At 42.1% G+C, this 15,234-nt stretch overlaps 1 protein-coding gene across 1 annotated transcript in view; it reads left to right on the forward strand.

The window, feature by feature from the left end:
- The window catches only part of LOC113107791 (ubiA prenyltransferase domain-containing protein 1-like), a 4,960-nt gene extending 3,526 nt beyond the window's left edge, over positions 1-1,434 (forward strand). The window contains exons 2-3 of the mRNA XM_026270508.1: positions 1-36; positions 465-1,434. The exon at positions 1-36 is cut by the window's left edge and continues 501 nt beyond it. Coding sequence (XP_026126293.1) covers positions 1-36; positions 465-952 — 524 coding nt within the window. The 3' untranslated portion in view covers positions 953-1,434. The remainder of the gene's footprint in view (positions 37-464) is intronic.
- Positions 1,435-15,234: the final 13,800 nt, after the last annotated feature.

Genomic DNA, 15,234 nt, shown 5'->3' on the forward strand with positions numbered 1-15,234 from the left:
TCGGAGGACTGTCCAGCTCTTTCTTATACACTGGAGGTCAATACGCTGATCGCTTTTCATGCATACGTTCAAGTTGAGAAGAGATTAACTGAAACCATCCCAACAAACTCTAGAAAACCTTTTAATGCCAGTTACTGAGCAAATACAGAGCTCTCGATATACTGAATACTGTCCGAAAGCTGAATATGACTTGTTTCTAATCAGTATTGTCCGGTCTTATTTAAGCTTCTGCTGAATTCAGATAAAGACCAGTTCTCATTATTAACTAGTTGTTTATAAGCATGCATATTAGCAGTGTATTGGCTGTTTATTAGCACTTATGAAGCACATATTAATGCTTTATTCTGCATGAGCATGTTTCACACCCCTACACTTAAGAAGTATCACTGAGCAGCAGATGAGGAGTTACTGAGGCCTCGATTGAGGCGTGTGTGTCCTGACGTGTTGTTGCTCTTGTCTCGCAGGCATCGGGCTGAAGTATGTGGCTCTGGGGGACGTGGTCATCCTCATCACCTTCGGTCCCCTGGCCGTGATGTTCGCTCACGCTGTGCAGGTGGGTTACCTGTCGGTGCTGCCGTTGGTGTACGCCGTGCCGCTAGCGCTCAACACCGAGGCCATCCTGCACAGCAACAACACACGAGACATGGACTCGGACAAGCAGGCGGGCATCGTCACCCTGGCCATCCTGCTGGGGCCGGCGCTATCCTACGTCATCTACAACCTGCTGCTGTTCGTGCCCTACCTGCTCTTCTGCATCCTGGCCACACGCTACACCATCAGCATGGCTCTGCCGCTGCTCACGCTGCCCATGGCCTTCCCTCTGGAGAGACAGTTCCGCCGCCAGTGCTACGCCCAGATCCCGCAGAAGACGGCCAAGCTCAACCTGCTCATGGGACTCTTCTACGTGTTTGGCATTATACTGGCCCCCCAGGGAAGCCTGCCCTTACTGTGAGAGCACTACTGCTTTAAAACCTCCGTCCCGATGGTCTAAACCACTCTACACACTTTCTATTGATGTTCAGAGACTTTAATTTATTGTTGTTAATTCATGTTTTGGGACATGTTTCTCAGTACAGAGGCTGTCCAGAACATCAGGATCATGAAACGGACCAGTCTGGACATTCTATACAGTATAGATATAAAAAATATGGATTACTAGCAAATGAAAGGTTTCAGATATAATTGAGGCCCTTTCTCAGTATTTCATGTTTTTATGAACATGTTGTAATGACTTTTTTGTTATTGTATGTTGTATAAACCCAGAATATCATCCCAGCATCATGTGTTCAGCATTAAATCATTCTTTAGTTACAGTGCCTCGGGGAAATAAAAGCCCTCCATGTCCTGAATCCACAAGAACGGGGTAGTTGTTTGGAAAGGTTTCCCAGCTGACATCGTTAAAAGACATATTTTCCAAATAAAGGATTTACCAAATGAAGTGTGTTTTCCTTCGTTGAGTGAGGTGTTCAGTGAGGATGTTACACAGAGAACAAATACAGCAGGGCAAGTCCAGTTCAGCTCTTCATGCTTTTAAAGTGTAAAATAATAATGTGATTACTGGCCAATGCATAAGAGGAATAATGCTTATTACGGGTTCATATGAATGACATTACAGTGTGTGTGTGGCGGGGTCATGAGACGAGCGTCCAGTTGTGTGTGGACATGTGATGATGCTTTCATCAGTGGATGGACCATGGAAAGCCTGTGATGTCATCCAGATATTTAACCACTCCAGCTGTTTTAATGTCAATTATCTTCCTGAAATATGGCTGAAGTTTGCATCGTAGTGCGGTGGGGCTCTGGAAAACCAAGCTTTATGGCCCATTTGCTCCAGATGTAAAATGTAAAAGGAAGTTTATGTCAAACTGCTGCAAATAAAAAAGATGAACACGTTTATTTCCCCGATCTTTAAGGGTCCAGCATTTGTACCTGTTTTTTGACATTTGTTGAAACTGAAGGTTATTTGGCTCATATTGCTTTCTACATTCACATGCCAGAGCTACAGTATTGTTCAAAATAATAGCAGTACAATGTGACTAACCAGAATAATCAAGGTTTTTAGTATATTTTTTATTGCTACGTGGCAAACAAGTTACCAGTAGGTTCAGTAGATTCTCAGAAAACAAATGAGACCCAGCATTCATGATATGCACGCTCTTAAGGCTGTGCAATTGGGCAATTAGTTGAATTAGTTGAAAGGGGTGTGTTCAAAAAAATAGCAGTGTCTACCTTTGACTGTACAAACTCAAAACTATTTTGTACAAACATTTTTTTTTTCTGGGATTTAGCAATCCTGTGAATCACTAAACTAATATTTAGTTGTATGACCACAGTTTTTTAAAACTGCTTGACATCTGTGTGGCATGGAGTCAACCAACTTGTGGCACCTCTCAGCTGTTATTCCACTCCATGATTCTTTAACAACATTCCACAATTCATTCACATTTCTTGGTTTTGCTTCAGAAACAGCATTTTTGATATCACCCCACAAGTTCTCAATTGGATTAAGGTCTGGAGATTGGGCTGGCCACTCCATAACATTAATTTTGTTGGTTTGGAACCAAGACTTTGCCCGTTTACTAGTGTGTTTTGGGTCATTGTCTTGTTGAAACAACCATTTCAAGGGCATGTCCTCTTCAGCATAGGGCAACATGACCTCTTCAAGTATTTTAACATATGCAAACTGATCCATGATCCCTGGTATGCGATAAATAGGCCCAACACCATAGTAGGAGAAACATGCCCATATCATGATGCTTGCACCTCCATGCTTCACTGTCTTCACTGTGTACTGTGGCTTGAATTCAGAGTTTGGGGGTCGTCTCACAAACTGCCTGTGGCCCTTGGACCCAAAAAGAACAATTTTACTCTCATCAGTCCACAAAATGTTCCTCCATTTCTCTTTAGGCCAGTTGATGTGTTCTTTGGCAAATTGTAACCTCTTCTGCACATGCCTTTTTTTTAACAGAGGGACTTTGCGGGGGATTCTTGAAAATAGATTAGCTTCACACAGACGTCTTCTAACTGTCACAGTACTTACAGGTAACTCCAGACTGTCTTTGATCATCCTGGAGGTGATCATTGGCTGAGCCTTTGCCATTCTGGTTATTCTTCTATCCATTTTGATGGTTGTCTTCCGTTTTCTTCCACGTCTCTCTGGTTTTGTTCTCCATTTTAAGGCATTGGAGATCATTTTAGCTGAACAGCCTATCATTTTTTGCACCTCTTTATAGGTTTTCCCCTCTCTAATCAACTTTTTAATCAATGTACGCTGTTCTTCTGAACAATGTCTTGAACGACCCATTTTCCTCAGCTTTCAAATGCATGTTCAACAAGTGTTGGCTTCATCCTTAAATAGGTGCCACCTGATTCACACCGGTTTCTTCACAAAATTGATGACCTCAGTGATTGAATGCCACACTGCTATTTTTTTGAACACACCCCTTTCAACTAATTCAACTAATTGCCCAATTGCACAGCCTTAAGAGCGTGCATATCATGAATGCTGGGTCTCATTTGTTTTCTGAGAATCTACTGAACCTACTGGTAACTTGTTTGCCACGTAGCAATAAAAAAATATACGAAAAACCTTGATTATTCTGGTTAGTCACATTGTACTGCTATTATTTTGAACAATACTGTACAAACGTGGCATATTTCTGTCACATAATCAGAATCAGAATCAGAATGAGCTTTATTGCCACCAGGTATGTTTACACATACGAGGAATTTGTTTTCGTGACAGAAGCTCCGCAGTACAACAGAATGACAGCGACAGAACATAAAACACATAATAAAAGAACAAAATACAAATATGTAGACAGTGAATGACAATATACAAATGACAATTGTAGGCAGGTATATTACAAAGTGAAGTTATGTATGTACATATATATTGTGTGCAAAATTTAAGTGTATACTAAGTATGTGTGTTAGATAAATAAAGTGTGTGTGTATATAAATATAAAGTGTAGTGTGTTCGCCATTATTGTCAGCTGTTCATAAGATGGATTGCCTGAGGGAAGAAACTGGTCCTGTGTCTGGTCGTTCTAGTGCTCAGTGCTCTGTAGCATCGACCAGATGGCAACAGTTCAAAGAGGGAGTGTGCTGGATGTGAGGGGTCCAGAGTGATTTTGACAGCCCTTTTTCTCACTCTGGATAAGTACAGTTCTTGAATAGATGGGAGAGTTGAACCGATGATTCGCTCAGCAGTCCGGACTACCCTCTGTAGTCTTCTGAGGTCAGATTTAGAAGCTGAGCTGAACCAGACAGTTACTGAAGTGCAGAGGATGGATTCAATGATGGTGGAGTAGAACTGTTTCAGCAGCTCCTGTGGCAGGTTAAACTTCCTCAGCTGGCGGAGAAAGTACAACCTCTGCTGGGCCTTTTTCACAATGGAGTCAATGTGAATGTCCCACTTCAGGTCCTGAGAGATGGTGGTTCCCAGGAACCTGAATGACTCCACTGCAGTCACAGTGCTGTTCATGATGGTGAGTGGGGGGAGTGCAGGGGGGTCTCTCCTGAAGTCCACGATCATCTCCACTGTTGAGGGTGTTAAGCTCCAGGTTGTTGAGACTGCACCAGACAGCCAGCTCTTTTACCTCCTGTCTGTAAGCAGACTCGTCACCGTCCTGAATGAGGCAGATGAGTGTGGTGTCGTCTGCAAACTTCAGGAGCTTGACAGAGAGGTCCTTAGATGTGGAATCATTAGTGTACAGGGAGAAGAGCAGTGGGGAGAGAACACAGCCCTGGGGAGCTCCGGTGCTGATTGTACGGGTGCTGGATGTGTATTTTCCCAACCTCACTAGCTGCTGCCTGTCTGTCAGGAAGCTGTTGATCCACTGACAGACGGAGGTGGGCACGGAGAGCTGATTTAGTTTGGGCAGGAGGAGGTTTGGGATGATCGTGTTGAAGGCCGAGCTGAAGTCCTCAAACAGGATCCTCACATAAGTCCCCGGTCTGTCTAGGTGTTGCAGAACATAATGCAGTCCAATGTTTACTGCATCGTCCACAGACCTGTTTGCTCTGTAGGCAAACTGAAGAGGATCCAGCAAGGGCCCAGTGATGTCCTTCAGGTGGGCCAGCACCAGTTTTTCAAATGACTTCATGACTACAGACGTTAGAGCCACAGGCCTGTAGTCATTTAGTCCTGTAATTTTGGGTTTCTTAGGGATGGGGATGATGGTGGAACGTTTGAGGCATGAAGGGACTTCGCACAGCTCCAGCGATCTGTTGAAGATCTGTGTGAAGATGGGGGCCAGCTGGTCAGCACAGGATTTCAGACAGGCTGGTGTAACACAATCTGGGCCTGGTGTTTTTTTCCTTTCCTTTTCTGCTTCCGAAATAATTATGAGTAGTCATCCACCTGAAACCGTTTCATTGCTGCAACTGAGACAGGTCTTACTGAACCATTTATACTCTTACTCATTGTCAGTTATTAGCTTGTATTTTCAGCTGTTTTGCAATAGTTCAATCATATTTTGTAGAAGGTTAAAATAAAAGCTATAAGAACATGAAATTACCTAACATAGATAGATGGATAGATGCATACATAAACTATTTACTCTCTGTAGAACACAAGATCCAGGGGGCGTGGTCAGATCCACCTCTAGGGGGTGGGGGTTGGTATATCTGAGGTGGGAGGAGTTGGATCTGGTTTAACCACGCCCCCTTCATCTTGTGTTCTGCATTGAGGACCATCGTACAGGGTGACCAAAACTGGACTTTCGGACCATTGAAAATATCTGTAAAAGCTCATAATTCAATGAACAATGGGCTGTGCAGCAGAGCACTGATTTGTGTCTTACAGCTGCTGCTCAATAAATTAGAATGTTGAGGAAAAGTTCATTTATTTCAGTGATTCAACTTAAATAGTAAAACTTGTGTAGTAAATAAATTCAATGCACACAGATTGAAGTAGTTCAAGTCTTTGGTTCTTTTAATTGTGATGATTTTGGATCACATTTAACAAAAAACCACCAATTCACTCTCAACAAATTACAATACCCGGACCATATATCGCAAACACCGCCGCTTCCAGGAACGCCGACGAACCCAAATCGGCGTGTTATTGGGAACAGTTGTCTTGTTGAGCGTGGCGATCACTGATTGGGCAATGTGGGGAAGAGGAGACACATGAATAGGGCATCAGAAACACAGGAAGTGTTGGTGATTCCCAGTAGTTATTGTGGGTGCAACGGAGTGAAGGCGCGAGTTGGAGAGAGTGTATGGTGTACTGTGGAGCTTGGGCAAAGAGAGATACACACACAGGGCTGAGTATACGAATATCTTTATTGGAGCATTGTGTTCAGATGCATTGTGTGATGTGAAGTTAACACACATTGAAGATCTGCTAGGATTGCAGGAAGGAGATCGTGCTGCCAGTGTGAAATATTCGAGTCAACAGTTATTTTGCAAGTATGGAATATCCATATACCTCTTGTGAGTTGTGACCAGTGTGAGCGGCCCCACCATAATAGGATTGGTGGGTGAGCCGGAACCAGCGAAAAAGGAGTCTGGAGCCTTGTCGTGGCTGTGACGTTTCCTCTGGCCGTCTGCTGCATCGGTGCCCCCAACGTCCAGGAACTAATCCCCGGTCCTATGTGGTTTTGACCCTAATTCACTGTGAGTGTGTGGAGTGCAGTGGGTGAGTCCTTTTCTTTGCTGTGTGTACACTTGAAGTCTGCAGTGTCGTGCTGTCATGTCGTCAGTAATCACCCTCTAGGCTGGGAGAGAAAACCCTGTGGAGAAGAACGTGCACCGGTGTTGTGAGACGACCGTCTTTTATATACATGCCCGCTCGTGGCTTTGGACCCCTACTCCGCCGAGTGGTGACGTGTCAACAATAGCAAGTAAGGAACCGTGTGCATATTGTGGGGGACGACGACCGAGAGAAGTGTTGGCTGCTATATCAACATCCAGCTGTGTAGCCCCTGTGTATGAATACCTGTTTGAGGAGTGCTTTCAGAGGTTCGCCCCTGTCTAGATCTCTGGTCCGTTGTCTGGAAGAGAGGGAAGCGTTCGAGTCATTCCTGAGGTACATACCCGGTGGCACAAACCTACCTGAAGTCACCCAGCGTGGTGACACCAGCTGAGGCCGTGGAAGGCCCAACGTGCTGCAACTTCAACGTGTACTTCTATCCACTCTTGGTCAAATTCGAGAGGTGGTGTGTCTATGTCCATATATTCACTGAAGCTAAGTACATTTGTGAAGGAACTCTGTCTGTTACCAGTCCTACAGGTCTGAGCTTGAGGCTCTGAGTCGTCGTGGGAGAGTTTCCACGGTTGGAGGTGACCGTGTTGAGTGTTGGTCTGGGAAGTCTAACCCGGTGAGGAAAACCACAGTTGTCGTGACATACACCTTCTCCAGACTCCCGAGCTGAAAAGGGCTTAAGCCTGGCGTCCACCTCTTCGAGGGTCTGTGAGTTGTATCCATTCAGCATTGTCACTGTATACCCACCTGCATGCCCAGAGCAAAGCTCCAGTTGCCCCTGTATACCCCTCTGTACGCCTAAAGCTAAGAGCCAGCGTATTGTCCTTGTATACCCATCTGTACGCCTAAAGCTAAGAGCCAGCGTATTGCCCTTGTATACTTACCTGTATGCCCATAGTCAAGCTCCAGTTGCCCTTGTATACTCACCTGTACGTCCAAAGTAAAGACCCAGTTGTCCTTCTGCATACTTACCTGTACGCCCCGAGTGAAATCCCAGTGCATCGCCCCTGCATACTCCCCTGCAAACTCCATCCGTAGGGTTTACCTGGACGAAAATCAAATTGTGTATCTTTCTTGCATACTTGCCTATACACCGAAGGCCAAGACCCCAATATATTCACCTGCATACTTGCCTGTGGACCTTTTAGGCGTTTCCAACCGCGGACCCAGAATCTCGTGGCGAACGGCGTTAGGTACGCACCCCACCCAATTCATCAGAATTACTTGCCTTCTTTACTCTGCGTGCAGGGACTGGAAGGGCCCCACCGACGGTTCACCTGCAGGAGAAACACAAAGGCACTACTGAGAAAAACCCTGTTGAGTCACGTGAAGGAAAGGACACCAATTACCTACAGGCTTACCTGAGAGTCCCCGTGACAGAGTCAGAAGTGACTCGGACCTATACTCTCTGGCCCCGAGAGTGGATTTTAGATTCCCTTTTCCCTTCCCTTCACACCTTTTTAATTTAAATAAAGTTTGTTTTAATTATACCCTCTCTCTCTCTCTCTCGTGTGTCTGGTCATTGGGGTGTTCTTGGGACCTCCTCGAGGTGGAAACTAGAGAGGGGCGAGACTCACGACATCTGTGGTCCACTCCGACCTGTGACGGATACAGACTGGATCTGGTGGCTACGGTGACCTTGGAATAAGAGAGAAACCGACAAATATTAGCTTAGATGCAATTCTTCTCATGATGTAGCAAGTACATGGGGTGTTATGGGAAGTGTTCCCGGTTCCAGTTTACCTAATTAATGCAGCCTAAAAATCCTTTAACGGATTTGGATATTAAAAGCATATTAGTATGTTATGTGTTAGCCAGGTTAAAGAGATGGGTCTTTAATCTAGATTTAAACTGCAAGAGTGTGTCTGCCTCCTGAACAATGTTCGGTAGGTTATTCCAGAGTTTAGGCGCCAAATAGGAAAAGGATCTGCCGCCCGCAGTTGATTTTGATATTCTGGGTATTATCAAATTGCCTGAGTTTTGAGAATGTAGAGGATTATAATGTAAAAGGAGCTCATTCAAATACTGAGGTGCTAAACCATTCAGGGCTTTATAAGTAATAAGCAATATTTTAAAATCTATACGATGTTTGATAGGGAGCCAGTGCAGCGATGACAGGACCATTAATATGGTCATACTTCCTGGTTCTAGTAAGAACTCTTGCTGCTGCATTTTGGACTAGCTGTAGTTTGTTTACTAAGCTTGCAGAACAACCACCCAATAAAGCATTACAATCTAACCTTGAGGTCATAAATGCATGGATTAACATTCCTGCATTTGACATTGAGAGCATAGGCCATAATTTAGATATATTTTTGAGATGGAAAAATGCAGTTTTACAAATGCTAGAAAAGTGGCTTTCTAAGGAAAGATTGTGATCAAATAGCACACCTAGGTTCCTAACTGATGACGAAGAATTGACACAGCATCCATCAAGTCTTAGACAGTGTTCTAGGTTATTACAAGCAGAGTTTTTAGGTCCTATAATTAACACCTCTGTTTTTTCAGAATTTAGCAGTAAGAAATTACTCGTCATCCAGTTTTTTATATCGACTATGGATTCCATTAGTTTTTCAAATTGGTGTGTTTCACCGGGCCGTGAAGAAATATAGAGCTGAGAATCATCAGCATAACAGTGAAAGCTAACACCATGTTTCCTGATGATATCTCCCAAGGGTAACATTTAAAGCGTGAAGGGTAGCGGCCCTAGTACTGAGCCTTGAGGTACTACATACTGCACTTGTGATCAATATGATACATCTTCATTCACTTCTACGAAATGATGGCGGTCATATAAGTACGATTTAAACCATGCTAATGCACTTCCACTGATGCCAACAAAGTGTTCAAGTCTATGCAAAAGAATGTTGTGGTCAATTGTGTCAAATGCAGCACTAAGATCCAATAAAACTAATAGAGAGATACAACCACGATCAGATGATAAAAGCAGGTCATTTGTAACTCTAGGGAGAGCAGTCTCAGTACTATGATACGGTCTAAATCCTGACTGGAAATCCTCACATATACCATTTTTCTCTAAGAAGGAATATAATTGTTAGGATACCACCTTTTCTAGTACCTTGGACAGAAAAGGGAGATTTGAGATTGGTCTATAATTAACTAGTTCCTTGGGTGAAGTTGTGGTTTTTTGATGAGAGGCTTAATAGCAGCCAGTTTGAAGGTTTTAGGGACATATCCTAATGACAATGAGTTTATGAATAATGAATTTAATAATAGTCAGAAGAGGATTTATGACTTCTGGAAGCACCTCTTTTAGGAGCTTATATGGTATAGGGTCTAACATACATGTTTTGGAGGGATAAATTGAAAGAACAGCATTGTTTGTTACATTTGTTACATTTGTTACAGTTACATTTATTTGTTACATTTATATTTTTTACATCAAGCTTTTGAATTGTGTATTATTTTATATTGTTATTGAAACTTCATAATATTTCACTTGATTATACATTTAGTCAGGAATTCTTGGAAAAAGTCTTTGGAAAAAGTCTAACTAGTAGAATGTTTACACGTTGTGTGAAAACTAGTACAAGTATAAATAAATAAAAAGAGACTTACTCATGTTTATAATCTCTGCTGAATAAAGGGCTTCATTCTTTTTTTCTGAGGAAATCCAAATCTCAAAACCTCAACCACATCACATCTTTTCGGGATGAATTGAAACTTGAAGAAAAGTTTCGCTGCGTTGTCTTCTGTTATGTGGCCGTATTCAAGCTGCACGCTTCAGTGAAATATTTGAATCTGATTAGAGCATTCAGCGTGGCGGCGTGGACGCATTAGAAGATAATGAAGAGAGATGTGAAAAACGGACATTTCATTGTTTTCATATGGATTACTTTATCACAGAATATCTGTTTTCACAGCACTTGTTTAGTTTAAAAGTAGACATGTCAGGCTTTCTATAGATGTCTCTCTCATGTCTCTTCGCTGAGTATTCACTGAGTTGCAGTTCATTTTAATGACGCGTGTCTAAATGAAGATCAGTGCAGACAAAGGCTGCAGATAGCACACCTTCTTTGTTATCTTTATTTTAAAAGTGAACAAAATTTTGTTGTTATTATGACTGTATACAAAAAAGTAGACCCTTTACAGATTCGATTGATGTATTTCTCTTATCTGTATGATCAAAACTGAAAGTGTAATTTAAGTTCTTTTAGGGGTTATCAGGAGAAAATGCCTGATAACGCGTATACGCATTAATCGACTTCAGAGGGTTAAGCCCAGGATGGACTCCTGATCCCCAATTCAGCCCAGGCTCCTAGAAGGTGTCCTCCAGTGTATGGTACTAGAAGGTGTCCTCCAGTGCCTGCTCCTAGAGCTCCTAGTAGCTGCCCTCCTGTGGCAGCTGCTCTGAATTGCGGTGCGAGCTCCGTGGCATTGCCAGCTTCCAGCGTGGCCGACGTCTCCCTCACCTCCCCCGTGGCCTTCTGGATCCACATCTCCACATTGGTTGCCAGAACCATCAGTTCTGCCTAGGTCCTCTGGGTCCTCCCCATCACCCTGGCTCTCTGTCTCCGGTGGCCATTCCTTCTCCATGGCTCCTCCCACCATCGGCTCCACCTTGAGCAATTATGGCTGTGGCCTGGGTCCTGCTGGGCTCCTCCTGCTCCAGATCCCTCCTGTCTCCTCCCTGGCTCCTCCCTCCACCGTCTCCTCCCTGGCTCCTTCCTCAGTGGTCTCTGTCTGCTGGCCATCCTCCCGGGAGTCCGTCCTCCACCGGAACCTCCTCCCAAGTTCCCATGTCTCCCTCTGTTGTTTCTACGTTGTGAGGACGCACTTTCTGGGAGAGGGGAGTAATGTCACACCCCTGGACTCATTATGTTTTCCATTCCCCATGTTCTCTGTGACCCAGTTTCTGTCTCCCGTGTTTGGTTAATTTGACTCCAGGTGTGTCTAGTTTCTTCCCCATGTGTTCCATGTCCCAGTTAATTAAATTATTTCAGTCACCTGTCTGCACTTCATTATCCTGTCTTTAATCACCCATATCTGTTCAGTCTGTGTTTTCGGGTCTACAACCACATACCAGTTACATTAGTGTGTCTTCCTCAGTGTTCCATGTTGGATATACCCTATATTGGATTAATAAAGAGTCTTATTGTTCTTATCTTCAGCTCCGTGTTCCTTACGACAGCATAATGTAACACATACTACTAACGACAAATTAACACTAGGACAGTCCCTGGAGTTGAAGAAAATAAATCTGTGTCCTCAAGAGAACAAATCCCGACAGTCCTGTTTGATGCAGCTCATCAACATCTCAACTTTTTACTCACATCTCAAATCCTTCAACCTTTCCAACTTCTAAACTACCAGCATGAGCTAAGGCAACCTGCACTATTACCATTTAACTACATTCAACAATCTGATCAAAGCTCTAACATTATTTTGTTCAGTGTCTGTGATTCAGTGTGTTTTGTTGAGGAGAGATGAGCTGCTGTGGTTTTACACAGGAAACACAGCTCATATTGTCTTCTGGTCACTGACATCCTCCACACATGAACTGCTCAGGCTGCTGCCAAACGTACACACACCGAGTCCTGATGCACCACCACAGCTACAAACCCGATCAGGAGATCAAGTTAGGCTCTTACACAGTTTGCCACTACTTTTGCGCACAGCCCCCACTGTTGTTTTGTCTTTTAAAAAAAAACAATTTAGACTTAAAGGGTCTATTCATTACAGCAGAAGCTCACCATCATATGGATAGAGTAAGGAGAGGCAAGACTGACAAGACAATTGCAAATAATCTGTTTGATGATGATGGCCTATTTGACAATATTTCTACATTTGTTTTATTGTTATTGTGTTTTTTTAAAAACAATGGAAACCCTTCAGTTTTGGGACCAATTATCACTATTAACCAGTCACTTATTTGCATGCATATTACTAGCATATGAAAAATATAATCAATCCAACCCCATAACTTAACAATTACTTTACTGAATATTAATAAGCTGTAAATTAAGAATTTATTGAGGGAAAGGTTGTAGGCTAGTTAGTTGATAGTAAGAACTATTCAGTGCGTCACTGCAGCTGCTGTTAGAAGCATCCTGGATGCTATAGAAACAGTCAGTACTCTGAGACGTGCTCTTAGGACTGCACATGCGCACTCACACTGGCTGATCTAGCCTGAAAAAAAAGTTTTTGTTGAACACTATTTGAGCAAAAGTAACAACATTTATGACACAGTTATTGTTGGATTTCTTTGTTGATTTCAAATATGAAATTTAATCCTAAACTTAGTAAACAGTTTTGGAGAATTTGATGTTTCCCCATTCAAAGAGATAGAAGCTGCACTTGGATACCCGAAAGGTGTCTCAAAGATGGCCACCAAGTGACATGACTTGTCTTAAAGAAACTTTGATTATACTCTGCAAGAGCGGGAAACTTTGGACCATGTGACTTATAAGATAAAATGTTGATTTATGTGTTGGGAGGAAAAACATAGTAACACCCCAAGCTAAGATAATGTCTAATTGGTCAAGACATCATTTCAGATGTGTCCAACAGCTGAGTTTAATAATTCAGGATTTTGCTTTTGCCAATGCTTTTTGCCATAAGGTTTTAAGTGCTCTTTGAGCGTGCTCTGGCTTACCTCAACCATCATAAGGAGATGAGCCATCCAGTCTCGTCACACTTTTCTTCTTTCTTTCCTTTACTGAAGTTTCTTTTCTTTTCTTTTCTTTTCGTGTTCTAAGTTAAGTTTTGCCGCAAAGCTGTGTCTCCAAGTTAAAACTCGCTGTTGCCTGCCACCAAATCTTCAACCAGCCAACAACTCCACGTCATTCTTCAGCTAACACCCAAAGATTGGCTCCCGAAGATGTCACTTCAAATGACTACTGAACATCCAGCCAATCAACAACCTTCAGCGGAAGATGCCACTGAAGGGAACACCAACAGATTTAATCCAAAGATTAAATCACTTAACACAAGAAACGCAAGTGAACCTCCAGATTCTAGCTGAACTGGTGCATTTCATATGAAGTTCAATAGCCTCATTGAAAAACTTAATAAATAAAATAATTGAATAATTTATTTAAAAAAAATTGATGGTTATTCAGATCTATGAAATTGCATATATTGCTTTAACTTGTGATTTTTCACATTTTACTTACTTTATCTCTTTCTGAAATTTGTGTTAGATTAGTCAATATCTATATTGAATAGAGTAGTATTTTGTGGTTTGTGCTTAGAAGTTAATGTCTTAAATAACCATCTTGTTACTGTGCTAATAAATAATGTTTTCACTATACTTTGGATATTAATATCCATTGCCCGACTATGGATAAATAGGCACCAGGAGAACACATCATTCTCTTCTTCGTCTTCACTGACTGTTTTGTTTTGAAGCGTGCATCTGAATGAACACGTTCATTGCACATGATGGCAGTGCTTCTGGCTTATCAGGCTGATCTGCTGAAGAACCTGGATAAAGGCGAGGGCCTTTCCCCTGATCGGGTAGCCGAGCTGCACCACATCACAGATCTCTCTCTTTGTCCTTCCAAGCAGGCTGTCTCTGCCCTGGGCCATAGGCCTAACAAGTAAGTTGGGTATGTAGCCTAGGCCTTTGGCCATAAGGGGTATGTCACAGACAGCCGTCTAATGTCCCAGGAGCAACTCTTATGGAAATGGTAGAGTTGGTATTTAGTGTTCGCCATGATTCTGGCCTGCACTCCCCTCAGCATGGGTACACTGTAAAAAATGGCTGTGAAACCTACAGTTATTTACTGTCGATTTCACAGTAACATTACTGTATAAGATTTTTACAGTAAAATATTGTAAAGTTTACAGTAAGACTGTAAAAATCACAGTAGTCCAAGCATTACAGTTGAAATCACAGTAGTCAATGCATTACTGTAAAAAAATCACAATTTAGCCACTATAGTACTGTAAATAGTAAAGTAAACTACTGTAATTTTCCTTTTTTTATCATATCTTTCTTTGTACCCCTTTCACATGGACGGCTCCAGATTATTGTTGTTCATAATTCATCACCGGAATATGATGTAAATACTCGATGGTGAGCTTTAAGTAAAAGTGTAATATTAATCAATTAAAATGTGTCATGTAACTTGTACTCTGATGCACCTGCTGCAGGTTTCTATTCCATACAATATATATTTTTTAAAGAATTCACATAAGATTCCAAGAATATTTTTTGTTTGTTTGTTTGTTTGTTTTGTGACTGTAAATGGGTGTTTGGGTGTAAATGGGTGTTAACAGGGCAATAAAATATTTGATAAGCCTTATCTTAAACTTCTCCAAAGTCTCCGCTGACATGGTCTAACAATATAGGCTTCATAAACGCATAATTTTTTGAGTTATCATCCTCAGATTTGAACTGAAGCATGACCATTGGTTATAAGTTGCAATAGTATATTCACATAATTATGTATATTAATATTTAAATATTGTATACATTTAATAAATATAATCTTAATATTTGTTGTTTTTATTTTTGAGCTTATATATCTCTCAATATTAATAACATCTGATTAATT

The sequence above is a fragment of the Carassius auratus genome, chromosome 8 (genome assembly GCF_003368295.1).
Source record: "Carassius auratus strain Wakin chromosome 8, ASM336829v1, whole genome shotgun sequence".
NCBI classification, from domain to species: Eukaryota; Metazoa; Chordata; class Actinopteri; order Cypriniformes; family Cyprinidae; genus Carassius; species Carassius auratus.